The following is an 18,727-nucleotide window of genomic DNA, read 5'->3' on the forward strand; positions in this document are numbered from 1 at the left end:
TTTTCTCAACATTTGATGAGAAATTTTTTGTTGAGGGTGTCAATGACTGAATAACTGTTTAGTCTAAAGTTTAATGTTTAAGAAAGCAAAACATAAAAAAAATAATTTTTTAAATGTTCAATAATATCTTACTTTTCAGGTGGGCATATTTAGAAGATCAAAGTCCTAATATTATTGTATTGATGACATCAGTTTGATTTTCATTAGCTAGTACCCAAAATCATCACCATTAAGAGAAACAATCGAAGCATAATTCTGTGAGAAATGACACTACTCAACACGCCTAAATTTCTTTAACTAAATAGCTGAATTACATGAAATTTTTGATGATACTCTTAACATAACGTAATCTACTGCATTTGTGAATTCAAAGGTTTTTGACAAGACAGGGCAAAAATAAATAAATTAAAAAAAAAAGAATTTCCAAGAATTGTTTTTATTTCTCAACCAATGCAAGTGATGTACAAAATCATTTAAAACCACAACAAAGGGGGGTCGGGGGGAGCATCTAACGTCAAGTCAAACACTCACATGTGTGCTGAACAGTTTGTCTGTGGAGGGAGAGATTATTCTAGGTTCTTAGATTGACTCAAACCCAGTAAATAAATATCAGACAATAAGAATTTTAATAAAAATGACAACTGTAAGGTGAAGGTTATGTTCCAGCTGGAACAGATGTGAAAGTTGCACTGAAAAAAAAAAATTGAAGCATCTTCCCTGGACAGTATCTGTTCATGGCAACAATGAGAGCGCAAAGTCTTCTCGGCTTTATCTGTCTGGTCGCACCATGCCTGGCCTGACGGGCATCATCATGGGACGAGGGTGACGCATCATGTGTGGAGGTCCTGGCATCATCTGCATGGGTCCTCCCATCGGTGGCCTCATGCCTCCTACAGTGGAAAATAGGACACAGAGCTGAGAGGAGGCTTTACAACAACACAGCAATACAAATGGTGATCATTTTACAACAACACAGCAATACAAATAGTGATCATTTTACAAACATTTAAAGGGGCAGTTTTATGTATTTTGCAGGCACATTGTGCTGTGAAATGGGACCATCAAGTAACTTCAGTTGCTATAAAAATGGTGGATATATCAAACATGACTAAAAAGACATTTGACTTCCTAATTTAACACCTTGACATTGGGCCTCTGTCACTTTAAGAAGCTCCAGCTCTTTCTTACACTCCACCTTCAGCACATCATCACAACATTGTTCCTCCAATAAGTCTTAATGTTGTATCTGAGAAGTAGCTCGTATGAGTAGCTCAACAGATGCGCAGTTTCACCAGGTGTTTAACTGCTGCTAGTCTGGAGGAGTTGAGTGGGGAAGTTAAGGCCAAAGCTTGGAAGATTGGAGACGGTAGCTCCATGGAAAAAGCAGCTCTTGGTGAGACCAAGCATTTTGCACACCTGAATAGTTACCATGGAAGATTAAAAGATTCATGAAAGAATCAAAGCAACACTCCAGGTAAGTTTTTGATGAGGGAATAACAATTTAACATGATGTAAAGCCCCAAAAAGTGGATTTTACATAATACTTCCCCTCTAAGAAATGGCTATCATTTCACTGTAAACACATGAATAAATATTGACTTATTGTACACTGCAGATCTGTGCTGCTATAAGCTTTAGGCAACGGTCGCATCATGCTGGACTTCGTGAACCAAACTGCAGAGAATCATTAACTGCATAATGAATGATCAGCTTTCTACTCATGACCTTTTCGGGTGTCTTAGTGAGTGAACACAGACTTGGTTGTTCTGAGGAGGTAAGATAGATCTGCAATCCAAAATTACACAAAACAAACAACAACAAAAAAAGCGTGATTTTTCAGGGTGCATTTAAAACCCTGGAAAGGTCAAAGGCGCTTCAAAAGAAAGCTGCTCCTTACCAGGCCCACCGGGCATCATCCCATGAGGCGGAGGCCCCATCATAGGCATCATTGGAGGGCCTCCCATTGGAGGTGTTGGTAGCATGCCTGGCCGTGGAGGTCCTGCTATGCCACAAACACAAAATATTACAGAGACACTGCAACATATGTGAATAGCAAGTTGCAAGATTTGCTAATATGTCGCTGTTTGATTAAAATGAAACTGCCTACATTTTCAAAAATTAAAAAATAAATACAACAAGTATTAATTGGAAATATTTTTGACTTGAATTCGAAGGGATCTGAAATGACAAACTCACCTGGAGGAGGACCACCAGGGAACGGTGTGGGGGGAATCTTTCCCTGCTGAAAAGCAGCCGCTGTTGAGTAAGAAAGGCAAAATATATTAACACACTCAAAAGCATCAGACAAATGATTCATCGTAGAAATCATAAAGTACATAAAGAACACGTACTGTCACTGGCTTTTTGTGTCGAGATTTAATGTCATCCATAAACTACACACAGAATGCAAACAATAGAGCCAAATGCACGAGGCCTTTAACATTTCACCATTGCAAATTCATCATGTAATGCCATTGTCTGCAGCTGCTTTAAGTGTGGGTGCAGAATGAATGGCATTACCAATAAACCAAAACATTAAGGAGCAAAGAATGATCTTTTTGTTGCGAAGAAGCATTTCATCTGCCAAACGTCACATCCTCAGTTATGGGCCAAACTATGCATCAGCTTTGTGTGGATTAGAGGTTTGTAATCTCAGAGGGGGAGAAAAATAAACTGTGACAGAGAGAGAGAGGCCAGTGTGTGAGAAAAGAGCTTTGAAATCCCACATGTGGAATATGCAACAGCCTTTTATTGTCCACATTTGACCACTTGACTTAATATAGAAAAAAAAATCACTAGTACATTGCGAAAATTTCATTGGTTAATGTGCTTCTCCAATTTTCTGAACTGATTTTGAAATTCATTAGCTGCAAGAAATAAGTCACAATAAGCACATTAAGTGTTTCACATTCTATTCAACAAGTTTCTATATCATACAAGGTTTTCCTTTTAAAATAAATCTCAAACATTTTAAAGTATCCTAAATTACTCACATGCATCCAAAGTGTATGTCTTAAATGTATTGGTTTGTTCTATAAATAATGTGTTTTCCTCGATGGAAACATTATGATTATGGGGTGATAAATGGATAAGACAGCCAATTTGTGTGAAAAATTGAACGACATAAGAACATTGATTCAATTTTAAGACAAAATGACTTTTACTGTCTGGAAGCAGAGAGAAGGCGGGCACACATAACTCACTTTGGCTAAATAAAAAACCCAAAACAAAACAAAACAAACAAAAAACAAACATTGACAAAATGTGTGTGTTTTATGAGATGGAGTAAGAAATGAATTGTGATCCAATTTAACTTGTGTTAGCAAAATCTAACAAAGACATATCAGATCTTGGCATCCTATTCAAAAGTACATACTAAATAAAGTGGATTATTTTAACTAGAAAGTGATGTACAAGTAGGGACATGCTGAATATATAATTGGAAAGCATAGCTTTTCCAGATTTATGCAAAGCATTTTAGAACAGAGTAATCCAGAAAGATACAAACATTCCCAACATGAAGGCCAATCAAGTCATAAATATTCTCAAATGTGTGCAACATTTTTCTTAGTTACTCCAGAAACTAACTTTAGTTAAAGTCCAGAGATGGACAGACATTTACTTACTTGTTTTATCAATCAAGCTTTGCGCCTGCTCCTCCATCCATTTCTGGTAGTAATCTTTCACATTTTCTTTGTGTTTTCGGCCACTGCAGTGAGTCTTCCTCACTGAAGGCTAAGACAGAAACAGAAAGGAGAGCTGGTTAAGTTTAAGCAAAATGTTGTAAAATGTACTAAATACTCAATGTGCTACACAAAGAAGGCAAAGGCCAGAGTACATTTAGCTTGGGCGAATGGCTGTTACAAGCAACTATAATTTTTTGGATCATTTTGCAACTTTAGCTGAGGTTTCTACTTAATAAATTTATGACTAACTGCGATGTGAAAAGAGAAAAAAATCTATCATATCATGTTCACTTTCAGAGGACAGTTTTACATGAGTCAGATCAGCTTCATTTATCAAGATTGTGTGAAAAAACAAGGAACTTGACTTTTGTTTTCAAGCTCTCACAACATAATATGTATAATTATATTAAATTCAGAAGGAACAAAATAAGAATGAACTTTAAGACCACTCGTATGTTCTTCACATGATCCAACTTTATTGTGAAAACAAATATTCCAACTAGACATAAATGGTGAATAATTTATCCATCAATTTATGAATCGTCATGTAAAAATCTAGTCAACAATTTAGGTAGAAACAATTGTCACTTACCGAATCATGTGTAAGGTATGTATCACAATAGTCACAATAAAACCTGTGGAATAAAATTAGAAAAAATGTATTGTCAATAGAAACAAATGCACTGATGTATAAGTCAAAATTGCATGCCAATTTCCAAATGCACCGGAAGAAAGAGAGGACATAATTCACAACTGCATTTAGAAAAATTGACTAAATATTCCACCCTTTTCGAATATACAGGCTGACCAGAAAAAGTCAGCTCTGATCAGTGACTGGCAGGTAATATATCTAAAAAGTAATACATTTCTTAATCATTAAACCCATCAAAACTCAGGATTTACATTACTTGTGGTCAATAAATGTCTCAACCAGTTTAATATTCTGAGATATTTTTGATTATATCCATATCAAATGTTTTGATATTTAGCTTAGAATACTTTTGGACTAAGAATTACCTAAACAACAACATTTAAATATATATATATATATATATATATATATATATATATATGTCCTAAAATTTTATCTTTCTAAAAATCTGGCTTGTTTCTAGGGAGTGCTGGCTTAAATGTACAGTTCTCTTGTGTTTCAGACTAGAGGATTAGAATCTTTCCTTGTTCGTTGAAAAAAATGTGAATGACTATTAAATATTACAAGATTAAAAGTCCGAAATGAGCACCATATTTTGCACAAATCAGTCATAGAACTGAGATGCGATCGAAAAATAGCACAATTACAGAATGACTTGTGTGAAGATATATATAACAGTTGCTAAAATATTACAAAATAATTATCTTCGAAAAACTACTCAATGTGTGTCTTATTGTTTCATAGATCCCCAATAAAGGTAGACGTTTCCATTGAGAGTCGTTCCAGCAAATAGACATGTCCCAAACAAAGAGAGATCACCATGGGTTAAAAGATTTCAAATGTTATCTTTGCATAGCTCGTGACTCGGTAAAAGTAAAACGTAATCATTACTCCGACTGAACTAAGAGAGATTTAATATCAAATAAATAAAACAGCATATTTATGAACTTACTTCGGCATGTTGTCCGCAAGCTACGTTGAGAGCGGGGTTCCTGTGCTCCCAAAAACCTTCCCGACCCGCTATGAAGGCGGAATGCAGACAGTTCCGCTTACCAGACTGAAACTTCGCGAGAATTCGGTAGATTTTATTGGTAGATTTTATTATAAAAATAAAAATAAAAATAAATAAATAAATAAATGCAAATTAAATAATGCCTTGACAAAGGAAGCAAATATGACTAAACTAATCATAGAAAATGATTTATATTTCTTTTTCCCTTTGTTTCTTTCTTTCTTCTTTTTTGTACTTTCTGTTTTTCTACCTCTCTTTTTTCACTTATTCATTCATTCATCACCAGATCCAAGTGGAATATTTGTGACATTATAATAAAATAGTCTATCATATTAAACACAGCGTTGATTTAAAAGCATATATAATTTACAATGTAAAAATATACTGTACAACAGAAAAAAAAATATTTAGATAATGTTGAATTGAAACCCTTTGCAACCTTCGATGGGGTTGTTGAATGTTTAAGATGAAAGGACAGTTTAATTAAAGTAACTACAAGACTTCAAAATTTGTGATTTGTGTGAAACAATGGCTATTGGGCACAGTCATGTTAACTAATCAGAGCTCAGTAAGATGATGACATTGAATTTTAATAGACATTATCAAAGCAGATTTCATTTTATCATGATTTTAATGTAAAAGACTTTACAACATTTCTATCTACATGGAATAATGCAGAAACCAGTACTGAATGACTGTAACATTCAAATCATCGAACAGCAGTGCACATAAATAAATAAATAAATAAATAAATAAATAAATAAATAAATAAATAAATAAATAAATAAATAAATAAATAAATAAATAAAATGATAATAGAAAAACAAATAAGATTCTGATGTGGAAATTACTTGGGCTCTGAATTATCTATAAAATCTATAATCAGGGATAACTGATTTAGTTATTATTATTATGCAGTTTAAAAATTTTAAACACCTTTAACTTCAGACGGTGCAGCAGTTATGTCTCATATACTTTATCTATTTTTTTTAAACATGCTGAGGATCCTATTTCTAAAATATATACTGGGTGCACTGTTGGCATCCACACATGCCAACAGTGCATGTTGGCATGTGTGCTTTAGTGACATCGTGTCACTAAAGCACACGATGTCCAATTTTTACACTTTGTATTAGTATTTAAATTAATTTCATAAATTGTACCTAACTAAAATGTTCCAGACTTATGTCCACTGAATTTTCTATGAATAACTGTCAGAGTTCCAGAAGCATAATCTCAATTGGTTTCTTTCTTATGGGTGTGCGCTGAAATATGTTTTACATGAATTTCATTGATAAACCAATGAAAAGGTGGCCACAAATAGCAACAGATGACGTTGTAAGTGACGCACGCACTGTTGCAACGTCAAACGTCGTCCCCCCTTGCTCGTGCCATGCGCACTGACGCTTGTTGTTGTTGTTATTGAGCTGGTCGTTATGGCTGAACGAGGCCTCGGACTTAACTGAGAGAGGACCCCCGCCTCGGGACGACCCGCCATCCATGGAGGGCACAGACATGGACGTGGACGCAGAGCTCATGCAGAAATTCAGCTGCATGGGCACCACGGACAAGGACGTCCTCATCTCGGAGTTCCAGAGGCTGCTGGGCTTCCAGCTCAACCCGGCCGGCTGCGCCTTCTTCCTGGACATGACCAACTGGTGAGTGCGGGGATAGGTGGGCCTGTTGTTGGACAGCACCATGGCGCTAACTTAGCTTTTGGCTTAGCTAGTTATCTTATGTTAAAATTATAAAAAAAATAAAGTGCCTATTGTAGGCCAGGGATGAGTGCTGATGGTCAGTGCGGCACTGGTCATTTTATCCTTCCGTTACGGGAAATGGCTGTTAACTCTTAGTGGGCCATTTGAGGTAAACGGAAGTAAAACAGTAAAGTTTGCCCTGACCACGAGTTCTAATGCCGCGACAAAGTTCCAAAAACAATACCAACCTGGTTGAGAAACCTAACGTAAAAAATGAAGCAATTTATACTCCTGGGTTAGGATATGTTTGTTGTATTATGTAATAGCGTGGAGAACTGCTCAAAGTGAGCTGTTTGTGAAACCACGACTCAGATTAGAATCAGTCGTGATCTATCGGGAGACAAAAGCAAAAGCAGCAGTGATCAAAGCGCCTCTGTGTTCCTGATCAAATGATCTAATCAATGGACATGATTCTTTGTGATTTCAGTCACTGAAACGTTTTAGGATGGTGTCCCTGAGCCTCCACACAAAAATAACAGATAATTTAGCTTTTCTAATTATTAAATATGCAGAGTTTATTACCTTTAGCACCTCTGGACAGTTCAGTCCTTTGGTAATTCGTACCATTTCATATATGTACAATATCGTTTACTATAGAAAGACACAACTTGGTTATACAGTTTTCATTTGTTAAACGCTGTAAATTAGTAGTTGAAATGCTATAAAATATCAGATTTTATTTATGTTACTTTTACTCAATGCATTGAAATGAAGAACTTCCTAACACATCAACAGCATGTATTTTTCCAGCAAACCTTTAACTACAAATATATCAGGATTTCCATTCCCATGTTCTGAAATCCCCCTGGCTCTGTGATCTCTGTAGGTTAACTTGTATGGTGTGAAAGGAAAAAGGTGATCCGTTTGGGGGGTTGCGTTCAGTTCTGATCTAAAAGGGACTTGTGACTACCTCTTGTTGAGACTTAACACCAAGTTAAATTCAACTTCTTATGTTGTGTTGGGTCCTACAGAAGTTACAGCATTAGCTGACTAAAGAAGACTAAACTGGCTTGAAAGTTACAAAACCTTCATTTAAAAATCCTCAGTGTTTTACATCCAGGTTGGTCTTTTATTCAGGCGAACACCTTGACCTCTGTAGTCTCTCACCCCCACCCATTCTTCCTGGATGTTTTCTAGTGTTATTTCCATTTCTTAAAGCCCTCAGCTGTGTCCCTGCCTATTCATATTCAAGTTTGTAACTGGTTTAACAACATATTAGAAATACAAAATGCATTAAGCTTTAGTAGTTAAAGTGCAAAATTTATTTGCACTTTAACTTGTTTGCTGTACTCAATGATTTAAAGATGCTTCACTTAAAGATTTTGATAGAATGTTTGTTGGATATTAATGCATGTTAAAAATGTGGTGATCCCCTGCTTTCTTTTTATTATGCTGAAACAGGAACCTTCAGGCTGCTATTGGTGCATATTATGACTTCGAAAGCCCCAGTGTCAACACACCATCCATGTCCTTTGTTGAAGATGTGACAATTGGTGAAGGAGAGTCTGTTCCTCCGGACACACTGTTCACAAAGACCTGGAGAATACAAAACACAGGTACATGCCTTTTTACTACATCTTAACTCTGTCAGGAAGCATCTTTAAACCTTTTTACAACACTAAATGTCACAAAATGTTTTTCTTAACTTTGTTTTTTGCTTTATTTTTTTTTTCTCATTTGTAGGCGGAGAGTCATGGCCGCCAGGTGTTTGTCTGAAATACATTGGAGGGGATCAGTTTGGGCATGTAAACTCGGTTATGGTGAAGTCTCTAGACCCCCAGGAAATTTCAGATGTGAGTGTACAGATGAGAAGTCCTACAAACCCAGGCATGTACCAGGGCCAGTGGAGGATGTGCACAGCAGCCGGGTTGTTCTACGGAGGTAGGAAAAACTGCAGAATTTCATTTCTACGTCTGAGTAGATATTCCTTTACATTCTCATAGCCCAGGAATGACAGTACATAAGACACATACACATTTTTTTCCCTCTAACTCTTTGAAATTAAAGCCGACCAAATTTCTCGTTTTAGATCAGTTAGAATTACCAAAATTATTTCCATTTACTAAATGCTACAATAACTAAATATTAAAGATCTGCCGCTGCTGTATCAACCTTCCAGACCCCTCAGGTCTTCTGGTTCTGGTCTGCTCTGCATCCCCAGAACCAGAACCAAACGAGGAGAAGCAGCATTCAGCTTCTATGCACCACAAATTTGGAACAAACTTCCAGAAAACTGTTATACAGCTGAAACACTGACTTCCTTTAAATCTCGACTAAAAACCCACCTGTTTAGAGTTGTATTTGAAACGTAATCAATTTAATGATGGCACTTGACTTAATGTAATGTTTTGATTGTTGATTCTATGTTGCATGACTTTGTGTTTTTGTGTTTGTTATGATGTAAAGCACTTTGAAATGCCTTGCTGCTGAAATGTGCTATACATTTGTGCTATACTTTAATTGATTGAATAATGAGATAGGGAATTTATTGATATCTGCATAATTAGATATCAATAAATATCTAATTTATTGATATTTAGTATGGAAATATCAATACATACTGAGTTGATAACTCAACTTAGTATTGAGTTAAATTATCTATAGGATTGACATCAAAGTTTTGTGATGACCATGACAAAACTTTGACTTTTTTGTCCATAAGTCACTCTGTAACCACTTTGGCTGTATGCTTATGGCCATTGTCCATTATGAAGACCAGTCTACACCCAAGCTTTAACTTGGCTAATGTTGTTAGTTGTTACTTCAATATTTCCACATAATAGTTTTTCCTCATGATTCCATCTATTTTGTGAAGCACACCAGTTCCTCTTGCAGCAGGGTGTCCGGGCATCTTAAACAATCTTCATCTATTTAAAATAAAGGCCTTAAAATGTCTTTAAATTAATAAAAACAAGTAAGTTGGCCTTATTGATATCTTTATTGATAGTCTATCAGAAGGTTCATCATCTGGGTTTTCCCTCATTAAAGAGACAGTACTTATTCTGTATGTAAACTTTCAATTTTGAAGAAATGAAGAAAAAAAAACCGCATCTCTGACATCTTCTTTCTCTCATTATTGGATTTCAACTATACGTCCTTGTTTCTGCAGATGTGATCTGGGTGATTCTTAGCGTAGAAGTCGGCGGTCTACTAGGCGTCACTCAGCAGCTTTCTTCCTTTGAGACGGAATTCAACACGCAACCGCAGCGCAACGTGCAGGGGGATTTCAACCCGTTCGCCTCGCCGCAGAAGAACAAGCATGATGCCACTGACGGCAGCTTCAGAGACCCCGGAGGAGCCTGGGAGCGCACACAAGAACCAATCCAGCAAGATCAGAACGGACTGTCTCATAATGCTGTAAATAGGGCGTCAAACGGTCTCCAAACAAATCTTTCCGTGGTAACTTATGGCCAGGTATGTAAGTTCCAATATAAATACTTTTAATATCTTTGAGTGGGGTATGTAAAGAGTTTTATTTTTCTTCCAAATGCAGATATGCTGAACTAGAACAGTGATTATTCGGCTTAAACCCAGTTTGGCTAAAGTTCTGGCATATTTTCATTAGGAATTCATATTTTTATTGCCAACACAGAAAAACACAGAGGTCATATGGGTTGAAGGTGAAAAGGTCTGGTTGTTTACATGACTTATTCCCCCTTTTTGCAAGTTTTCAAAAGACACTGCAAAATCTGCAGGACATCTTTGACAGTGCACCCAGCATTAAGATCATTTTTAATGATCATTTTTAATGATCTTAGTGCTGGGTGCTTTAACAAGCAGAATTTAATACTGTTAAGTTGATTATATCTATCTACGTGTAGCTGATTATATCACAGACACATTAGACACACAAAACACCTGAAAGTCAGAAAGTCAGTGAAGAAGTCCGCAAACATTTTATTAACTAAATGTTTAATTATTTTTCATTACTTCCTTGTCAGTTAGTACCTGTTGGAAATGGTAAAGGGCTTCTTATGAAATTTGGCTGTTTGTGTAGTAAAGACAAAAGATATTAAATTGCCTTTCATTCTGAGTTACAAAGTGGTGGTTTAAATATTGCCACTTCTCTGCTTGTAAATGCTCCAAACTCAGTTTTTAATAGTGTGGTAATCGTGTACATTTTTAATATTAGTTTAATGGTCTGACTAAACATTCTATATTTTATCAATGAATCAATAATTGTTTAATCCCCGTAAAACTGACTACAGACGTTGGCCTATGATATGAATGTGCGTTTCATGGTTCAAAGTTTTGATGGAGAGAAAGGCAGAGCCAGCTGTTATTGTGGTAACTTAAGATTAAGACTAAAATATTCAATATTTTCTCTCGATTTGAAATATCATACAATTCTTAGGCAGTTCATACAAGAAGTAAGAGCAAATTAAACTCTTACTACCACACACTGATTCGTCAAAAACACATGACAGGAAAGTTAGTTAGATGTTGCTAAGCAACATTTCCACCAAAATACTGCTTGTGCTGCTTGTGGTTTAAGGAAAAACTGTATTAAGTCATGCAGGTTGGAAAAACATGCCCAGCTCTTGCAAATACACAAAGTCACTGAGTCACATACAGTCAAAATCACTTCTTTGTTGCTCATTAAACCCTTTGCATTTGTCACTCCACTCATCTGTTTTATCCAGGATTTTGGGACTCATTTTGTAATAGTAGAATATAGGGCTGGGCGATGTATCTCATATACTCGATATATCGTGATATTTTCTATTTGCGATATTTAAAACGGCTATATCGCAACCATAGAGTATAAATTGTCATTCAAATAATAAACTTCAAACTGACTGCAAGTATGGTTTATCCGACACCCTATGAATGTATCACTAGTCCCTCCGCCCTCCCAACCTGAAAAATTTCTACCAATCATGCTGCACAAGAAGGAGGTAATTAAGCCATTTCATTCCAGTGTTTTGTACCTGTGGCACATCTAAAAACTGCAGGACAGTGGCCCTTGAGGACTGGAGTTTGACACTCCTCAAAACTACTCATTCTTTTATTTTCTCGCTCTCTGTCGCTTCATGCTACACGTAGTCACATTGCCATAGCAACTGACAACAACGCAACTTTATGTATCAGGATTCAGCACCAAAAACACTCAAACATTACCCCACATAGAACAGAACATTCAATTTGTTACAGTTTGGGGTTTTTAGGCTTGGTGTGTATTTTGCGATTATTAATAAGTGATTGCTGTGGTAGATTATCCACCGCTGCTACTAGCAACACAGCTAGTTGATTAGCTAATTTAAACGCCTACTTTTTATTTCTAAGCTGAACTAAAACACACATTATTCCACAGCACATTTAAGTTTGTCAAAGTCAAGCATAGCTGACCTACTTCCCTCTCCCTCGCTATTCTTTGTTTCTTAGTTAAAACTTATTTCTCACCTTATCTAGTCATAGTCCAGACATGCTGCAAGGAGTAGTTTAAAATAACATTAGAGCTCATTTAAGAATGTCGTGACATATCGTGTATTGTGATATAGCAAAAATATATCAGAATATTAGATTTTCCTTATATCCCCTAGCCCTAGTGCAATACTATTATATTGTTTTTTTTGCATACGGTTTAGAACAGCAACCAATGATTACACTATGCAATCGTTAGTTGCATAATAATGACTTACATGACTCACAGTGAAGAATTTAAGACGTAGTGTAATCACCTGATTTTCTGTCAGCAGCTCCAAATCTGCTCAAGCTGATAACTTACAACTACAGAAAAGAAAATGTTGTCACTAGGCCTGTCACGATAACAAATTTTGCTGAGTGATTGTCTAAAAAATTATTGCGATAAACGATAATATTGTTTCAAGACCTTTTGACACTGATTTAATGGAAATGACTAATAATGCATGCGATTTACTGCCATAGATTAGATGCACTTTATTTTCAAAAGAACACATAACACTGGAACTGATAAACTAAATAAACAAAACAACCAAAAACAAAAATAAAATGGATTCTCAGTCTCCATTAACAAAAACATACTTGAATAAAAACTAAACAAGATAAAGCCAAAGTGGAAATAAATACTGCATTCAACCAAAAGAGTGTAGATTATGAAGTCTGTATATTGTATTGGCCTTCAGTAATCACTAGATTTAAATAGAGAAGATGGGCACATCCGACTACCTAATGCAGTAGTTCATACTACACGATTTTTTGCCCCTAATTTCCCCTTACGACAATCTTATAGCGTTGGCCAATCTAAGATTGTCGCTGGTGATTTCATAACCGATCATCCTGCAGTGTGTGGTGTGTTTACGGTAGATCATCGTGGCCGCTCAGATCTAAATCAGGGGTTTTCCCTGACTGGGAGCTTAACGCTGAATGTGACAGGTAGCCAATCAGAAACCCAGATTCTCCTACTTGCTTTCTGAGGGGAAATTACAGAGGGGAATCCCAAACAGCTGACACGGGGCAACCCGAAGTCCAGCGGACATTTGAGATAATATGTGGAAACAACATTAATATTTATTCAACATATATTCACAATATAGAAATGACAAGGGGAGGAGTTGTAGCCAAATTGCTACCGCAGTTGATAAACCCGGTAACTTTTCAGCTGTTTTTTTGTTAACGTGACATAAATAGGTTATAATGATTTTCATTCAGTCAGAACTTTAAGCTGACTCTAGCCACATGCATCACAGGTAGATTCTAGTAAAGCATTGATTAATGCCTGGTTTTAAAATGAGTTAACTGAACTTGTAGCCATTATTTTGTGCCCATGTGGCTGGACACCACACGGCACGACAAACCCGATTGAACCGTTATACCTAGGATTTCTGTCGGCTAATGTGTCGCTCAGGTTTTGAAAATGGGCCGACAACTTGTGTAATGTGCGCTGGATATTACACTAAGGAAATAGGAAGGGAGGGTCAGTGGAGAGCATCGGAGCTGAGCCTTTTTTCATTCAGTGTCATCAACAGAAAGAAAAAAAGGCAGGAAGAGACGATAAAGCCGATAATTAAAATGAGGTCGATAGGTTTAATTTATCGTGCGATTAATTGATCTATCGTTTATCGTGACAGGCCTAATTGTCACCCAATTCTGCTTTGCTTAAAGAATAGACACATCTGTAAAACTTTGCGTGGCCTCTTCCCTGAACAACTTGGTCAGGGCTTTTATCTTTTTTTATTTCAAGGATGCTGAAGGTTGTGTCTGATGGTTTCTTGTAAATCTGTGTGTTGGACAGAACAGTGTGTTCTTTAACTACCCCAAACCTTTTTGTACAAATTCCTCTGGACATTATCCTAAAGAAGATCAAGTTCCTACAGTCACAGACATGGAGAGGCTCCTCTCACGTGATACTTTTGATTTGTACTCATTTATGTCAGTAAAGCAGCTCCTGATTTCTTCACAAAGAGCGTATGAAGAATGGTATTAAAATACATTTTTGCAGCTGTAGCATCCCATTTCAGGTCAGAACTGATGTTTGATCTCAGTGTTGAGAGTCCATATGTCAGTCAGCTTTTCTCTACTTTTAATTACCCACACACCTGTCAGATGTTTAATTAGCTATCAGGTGTGGGTGCTGTGGTGGCGCAGGGGCAAAGCACAACCCATGTATTGAGGCCTTAGTCCTCATGCCGGTGGTCGCAGGTTCGATTCCCAGCCTGGTGACATTTGCTGCATGTCTTCCCCCTCCCTCATAACCCTCTTTCCTGTCAAACTACTTTCTAATAAAGGCCACTAGAGCCAACAAAACCTTAAAAAAATAGCTATCAGGTCAAACTCTATGCAATAACAGCGTTGGATATATCGGTTCCCACCAGTTTTTATTATCCAGTATGTATTTTGTGGTTTTATATTTTAAATTAAGCTACCTGTGTATCAAAACTTCTTGCTGTCTTTTGCAAGCATTGCACTGGCTGTTTACGAAGTTATGAGTGTGTGCTTGTGTTATCTGTATTACTACTATTCTTTAATTAATTATCAAACCTACAAATTGTCTTTTGCAGGTTCTAAAACATTTGTCACTACTGTGTGTTTTGTTGAGGTGTAATATTATTAAAAAGTTTTTGAACTGATAAATGCCTAACACACAGAGTGATATGTTTTGACACCCTATAACATCTGTAGCTCACATTTTATTCCCAGTTTCAGCTCTGAAGTTTCACTGGACTAGTTGAACCTAATTGATCAAAACCTTTTGTCTTTGTATTAAAATAAGCACATTCCTACAGATGCTACTCTAAGCCAGGGGAACACTAAAATTCATAATAGGCATAGGGTTGGTACATAAATGTCAAAATAAAAACATAAAGTGATATGCATTCTCCATCTTTTTTGTTCCAGGGTATTCATGGTCCCTATCCGTTTGGAAAGAGCTAGAAAGACAAAGACCCCCCACCCCCATGATGAAAGATGAGCTCTAACATCATGGGAATCCTTAAGAGCAGAGGAGTTGGAGGGGGGAGGAACTGATATTTTCTTTTTTTTGTTGTTTTTTATGGACTCATGACAACTCTCCCTGAAACCTTTATGGACCTTTCAACAGACAAACAACGGTGACCTGATGGATCACATGTACTGCAGTGAAACATCCGACCTGACATGGATTCACACGTGTGAATGCTTCATTTAAGAGTGCTTTAAACCTCTAAAGATGGATACACAATAATATTTTTATTTTAACTTGTAAGACATGCCTAATTAAGGAGAAAATCCCCCTAAAAAAACCGACATGCATCTGCTACTCCCATGGGCAGCTGAATCTCTCCTTTGAATTCTCAAAAAACTGTTTAATATTATGCTCAAGAATTGGCAACAATCATGTGTCATTTTAAGTGTTTTCACATGGGTTAAGACAACAAAGTATCTTTTATAAGCAGCAACATTCTAATTTTATTAGACTTTGATTGAAAAGTCCCTTGGATCATGAAAATACTGATGTGTCGAGCTATAAGCAGACTTTGTTTAGTAGAAGTTCTCAATCATGTCTTTTGTTGTCGTCCAAAAGCTACAGCATTCTGATTTGGTGACAAATGAAGGGTTAGTCCATTAGTAAAGCTCAAGATGGCCTACAGCCAGTAACTGGCTTTCATCATTTTAAGTCTGCCATTCTTAGTTCAAGTGAAGTGCCCATTTGATCTTTTCAAATTTAGCCTTTAGAGAGAAAATCTTAAGCATGTTTGGCCTGTTTAAGCCTTTTTAAAATGGAGATTAACAAATTTCGTTCAACATTTGCTGATCCAATATGTGACCTTTGAATTGTAACGCTTTGGTTGTGTAGATATGTTTTGATCTGAAGGAATATGTTTTTAATTAGTGTCATACATGAAGATTTTGGCGTTTTAGTTATTATTTCTTGGGAAGGAATCAGTGAAAAACTTCCCATGCTGCAACACTAAACATTGTCACACTATCTAGCATCCTTATCAATGAGTTGGTCTTCAGTATCAGTTATTTTGTCTGTATATTCCTAACTACTCCCAAAGATACAACCCAGAGAGCCAAAACACTAACTATCAAGCATTACAATGTGATTCTGCCCAGTTCAGTTTGCATGGGGCAGTGTGCGGTTTCTATGGCGGGTTTTCACCTTAAACAGATGCTGAAGTGCAAAAAGGATGGAAGTGAGTGAGTGGGAAGGGTTGAAAAAGCCATTTAAATCTATTTTGCCTGGTGAGTGACTGTAGTTTGAGTCCATGTGTACAGGATGTGTAGTAAATATAAAATGTATGCGCGAGCTTGCCTGTTGTGTATGTATCTCAATGGTTTCTCCCTGGATTTAACTGACGTAAAAATAGTGTATACTACTTGAGTAAAGGATGAATGGACACATACATGTCATTATAGAGAGAGCTTTAAACGTAATGTACCTCAGAAGTATTTTTTGGGTGACCTATTTGGATGATTTTGCCACAAGTACCCTGATGTTATTTATTTCATGTCTTTTTGTGCGCTGCAGAGTCAAAAATGTCCCATTGACGGCCAGGAGGTGGTGCTAAAAATCAAAAGACAAACTTGAGATCATCATGAGAACCAATTTAGCTTGAGCTTGGTAGAACATGTTAATACTAGTTATAATGATTTGCATCAGCATTGTTAGCACCGGTGATTTATTTTCTAATATTTGCACTATACTGCTGACCACCTCTGCTGAGGATTTTTTTTATAGAGTTGGGATGTGACACCAGCATTTTCAAAAAAAAAAAAAAAAAAATCCTGTTTTTTTTTTTTTGTTTGTTTTGTTTTTTTGTCCAACACCGTCTCCATTTTAAGACATAAAGGTTAAAAACGGCAGTTTGATTGCTGCACAGAAATATCAGATGTTAGAAAGAAAAAAAATAAACTTGCCTTTTGTTTCGATCACATGAATGAGCTTTGCTGTTACACCTGAAGCTGTACTTTCAGTTTTAAAACGTTCATCATGTTTGTGATTTTCATGCATGTTTGAAAAAAAAAAATAAAATGGAAAAAAGTTATTTCCAGAGCCCCACAGTTGTTTATTTTTACTATTATTTTTCTCCAAACTGCTGGCACAAACTTTTACCCATAAAAATGATTGTTTTCTCATAGAGTGTTTGCTGATTTGTAAACTGAACCAGCCTTTTGCAGCTCTGTTGTAATTGTCACAAGAGTCCTCTTCCCAAACAGTATACAGTGTTTTTCATTGCCTCTGTTAGTCACAACAGTTTTTGTTTTCTATCTAACTGTATGTACGTGTGTGTGTGTGTGTGTGTGTGTGTGTGTGCGTGTGTGTGTGTGTGTGTGTGTGTGTGCGTGTGTGCGCGTGTGCGTGTGTGCTTCCTTATTGTGGGATCATGTGTGATGGGCGGTTGCTAAGGAAGCTTAAATATTGCTGGATTTATTCTTTAGTTTCATTTTTGTGACTATGTATGGTCTTGAGATGGGTGGCATGGTGAGCGGATGTGTTGAGAGTTTACTTAGACCTGAAATAGCACATTTATGTGGAGATGAAGTTGTTAAAGTTTTTTTTTTTCTGTATCTATAAGTAAGCATTTTTATGATTAAATTAACACTAAAACAATGACTAAGTGGTCTTTTTCTATAGTTGTGTAAAATGTCCATAGATAATTTCAAACTTTAAAGATTAACCTCTTTTATGATTAGCATTCACTGCAGTGAACATTAACATCTGCCACCTACTGGAAAGGCAGTGTCGGTTTACAAATAGTTCCTTAGCATACAGACCCATTCAATAAACTAGAATACAATTGAAAAGTCCATCAATTTCAGGAACCTTATCACTAATTAATACTACAATCCTGACTGACATTCTAATAGTGAATGTAACTGGAGCTTGATCAGTTGAAAAGAAACCGCAACCCAGTTTGGAGCAGACATATTAAAATATAACATGCCAGCACTGACGTTATAAAATGTCTCTTTGTAATATGAAGAAATGCTCTCAGTGTTCTGTTTTAGCACTCTGTAACGGCACCTTTAGGTTTTTATTCACATTTTTTAGCAGTTCTTCACTTTTTGTGAGACTATAAATTCCCCAAAAATCCCAAGAACATTTTTTCTTCTGTTGTGCTGCAGCAGGCTGATGCAATTTAGTCATGTACAGTGAAATTGCAACGGCTACACAGTTAAAAAAAAAGTACAAAAATAAAAACGTATTTGCACA

General features: G+C 36.4%; 2 protein-coding genes across 3 annotated transcripts; one reads left to right on the forward strand and one right to left on the reverse strand.

Moving 5' to 3' along the window:
• Positions 1-420: 420 nt before the first annotated feature.
• On the reverse strand, positions 421-5,405 carry snrpc (small nuclear ribonucleoprotein polypeptide C). Of its 2 annotated transcripts, none has more exons than XM_014987832.2 (6): positions 5,291-5,405; positions 4,279-4,321; positions 3,627-3,735; positions 2,197-2,256; positions 1,898-1,999; positions 421-890 (listed from the first exon to the last, which is right to left on the reverse strand). In XM_014987832.2, the coding sequence occupies exons 1-6, from the start codon at positions 5,296-5,298 to the stop codon at positions 769-771; spliced, it is 444 nt and encodes a 147-aa protein (XP_014843318.1). In that variant the 5' UTR covers positions 5,299-5,405; the 3' UTR covers positions 421-768. The 2 variants fall into 2 exon arrangements, with proteins under 2 accessions (XP_014843318.1, XP_014843317.1); XM_014987831.2 differs by having other exon boundaries at positions 1,898-2,002.
• Positions 5,406-6,727: 1,322 nt separating this feature from the next.
• ilrun (inflammation and lipid regulator with UBA-like and NBR1-like domains) lies at positions 6,728-18,127 on the forward strand. Its single transcript, XM_014987830.2, has 5 exons — positions 6,728-7,008; positions 8,509-8,663; positions 8,791-8,988; positions 10,217-10,521; positions 15,427-18,127. The coding sequence occupies exons 1-5, from the start codon at positions 6,851-6,853 to the stop codon at positions 15,460-15,462; spliced, it is 852 nt and encodes a 283-aa protein (XP_014843316.1). The 5' UTR covers positions 6,728-6,850; the 3' UTR covers positions 15,463-18,127.
• The last annotated feature ends 600 nt before the right edge of the window (positions 18,128-18,727 follow it).

Source organism: Poecilia mexicana, unplaced genomic scaffold, assembly GCF_051168715.1.
Source record: "Poecilia mexicana isolate PSO_F unplaced genomic scaffold, ASM5116871v1 scaffold_5, whole genome shotgun sequence".
NCBI classification, from domain to species: Eukaryota; Metazoa; Chordata; class Actinopteri; order Cyprinodontiformes; family Poeciliidae; genus Poecilia; species Poecilia mexicana.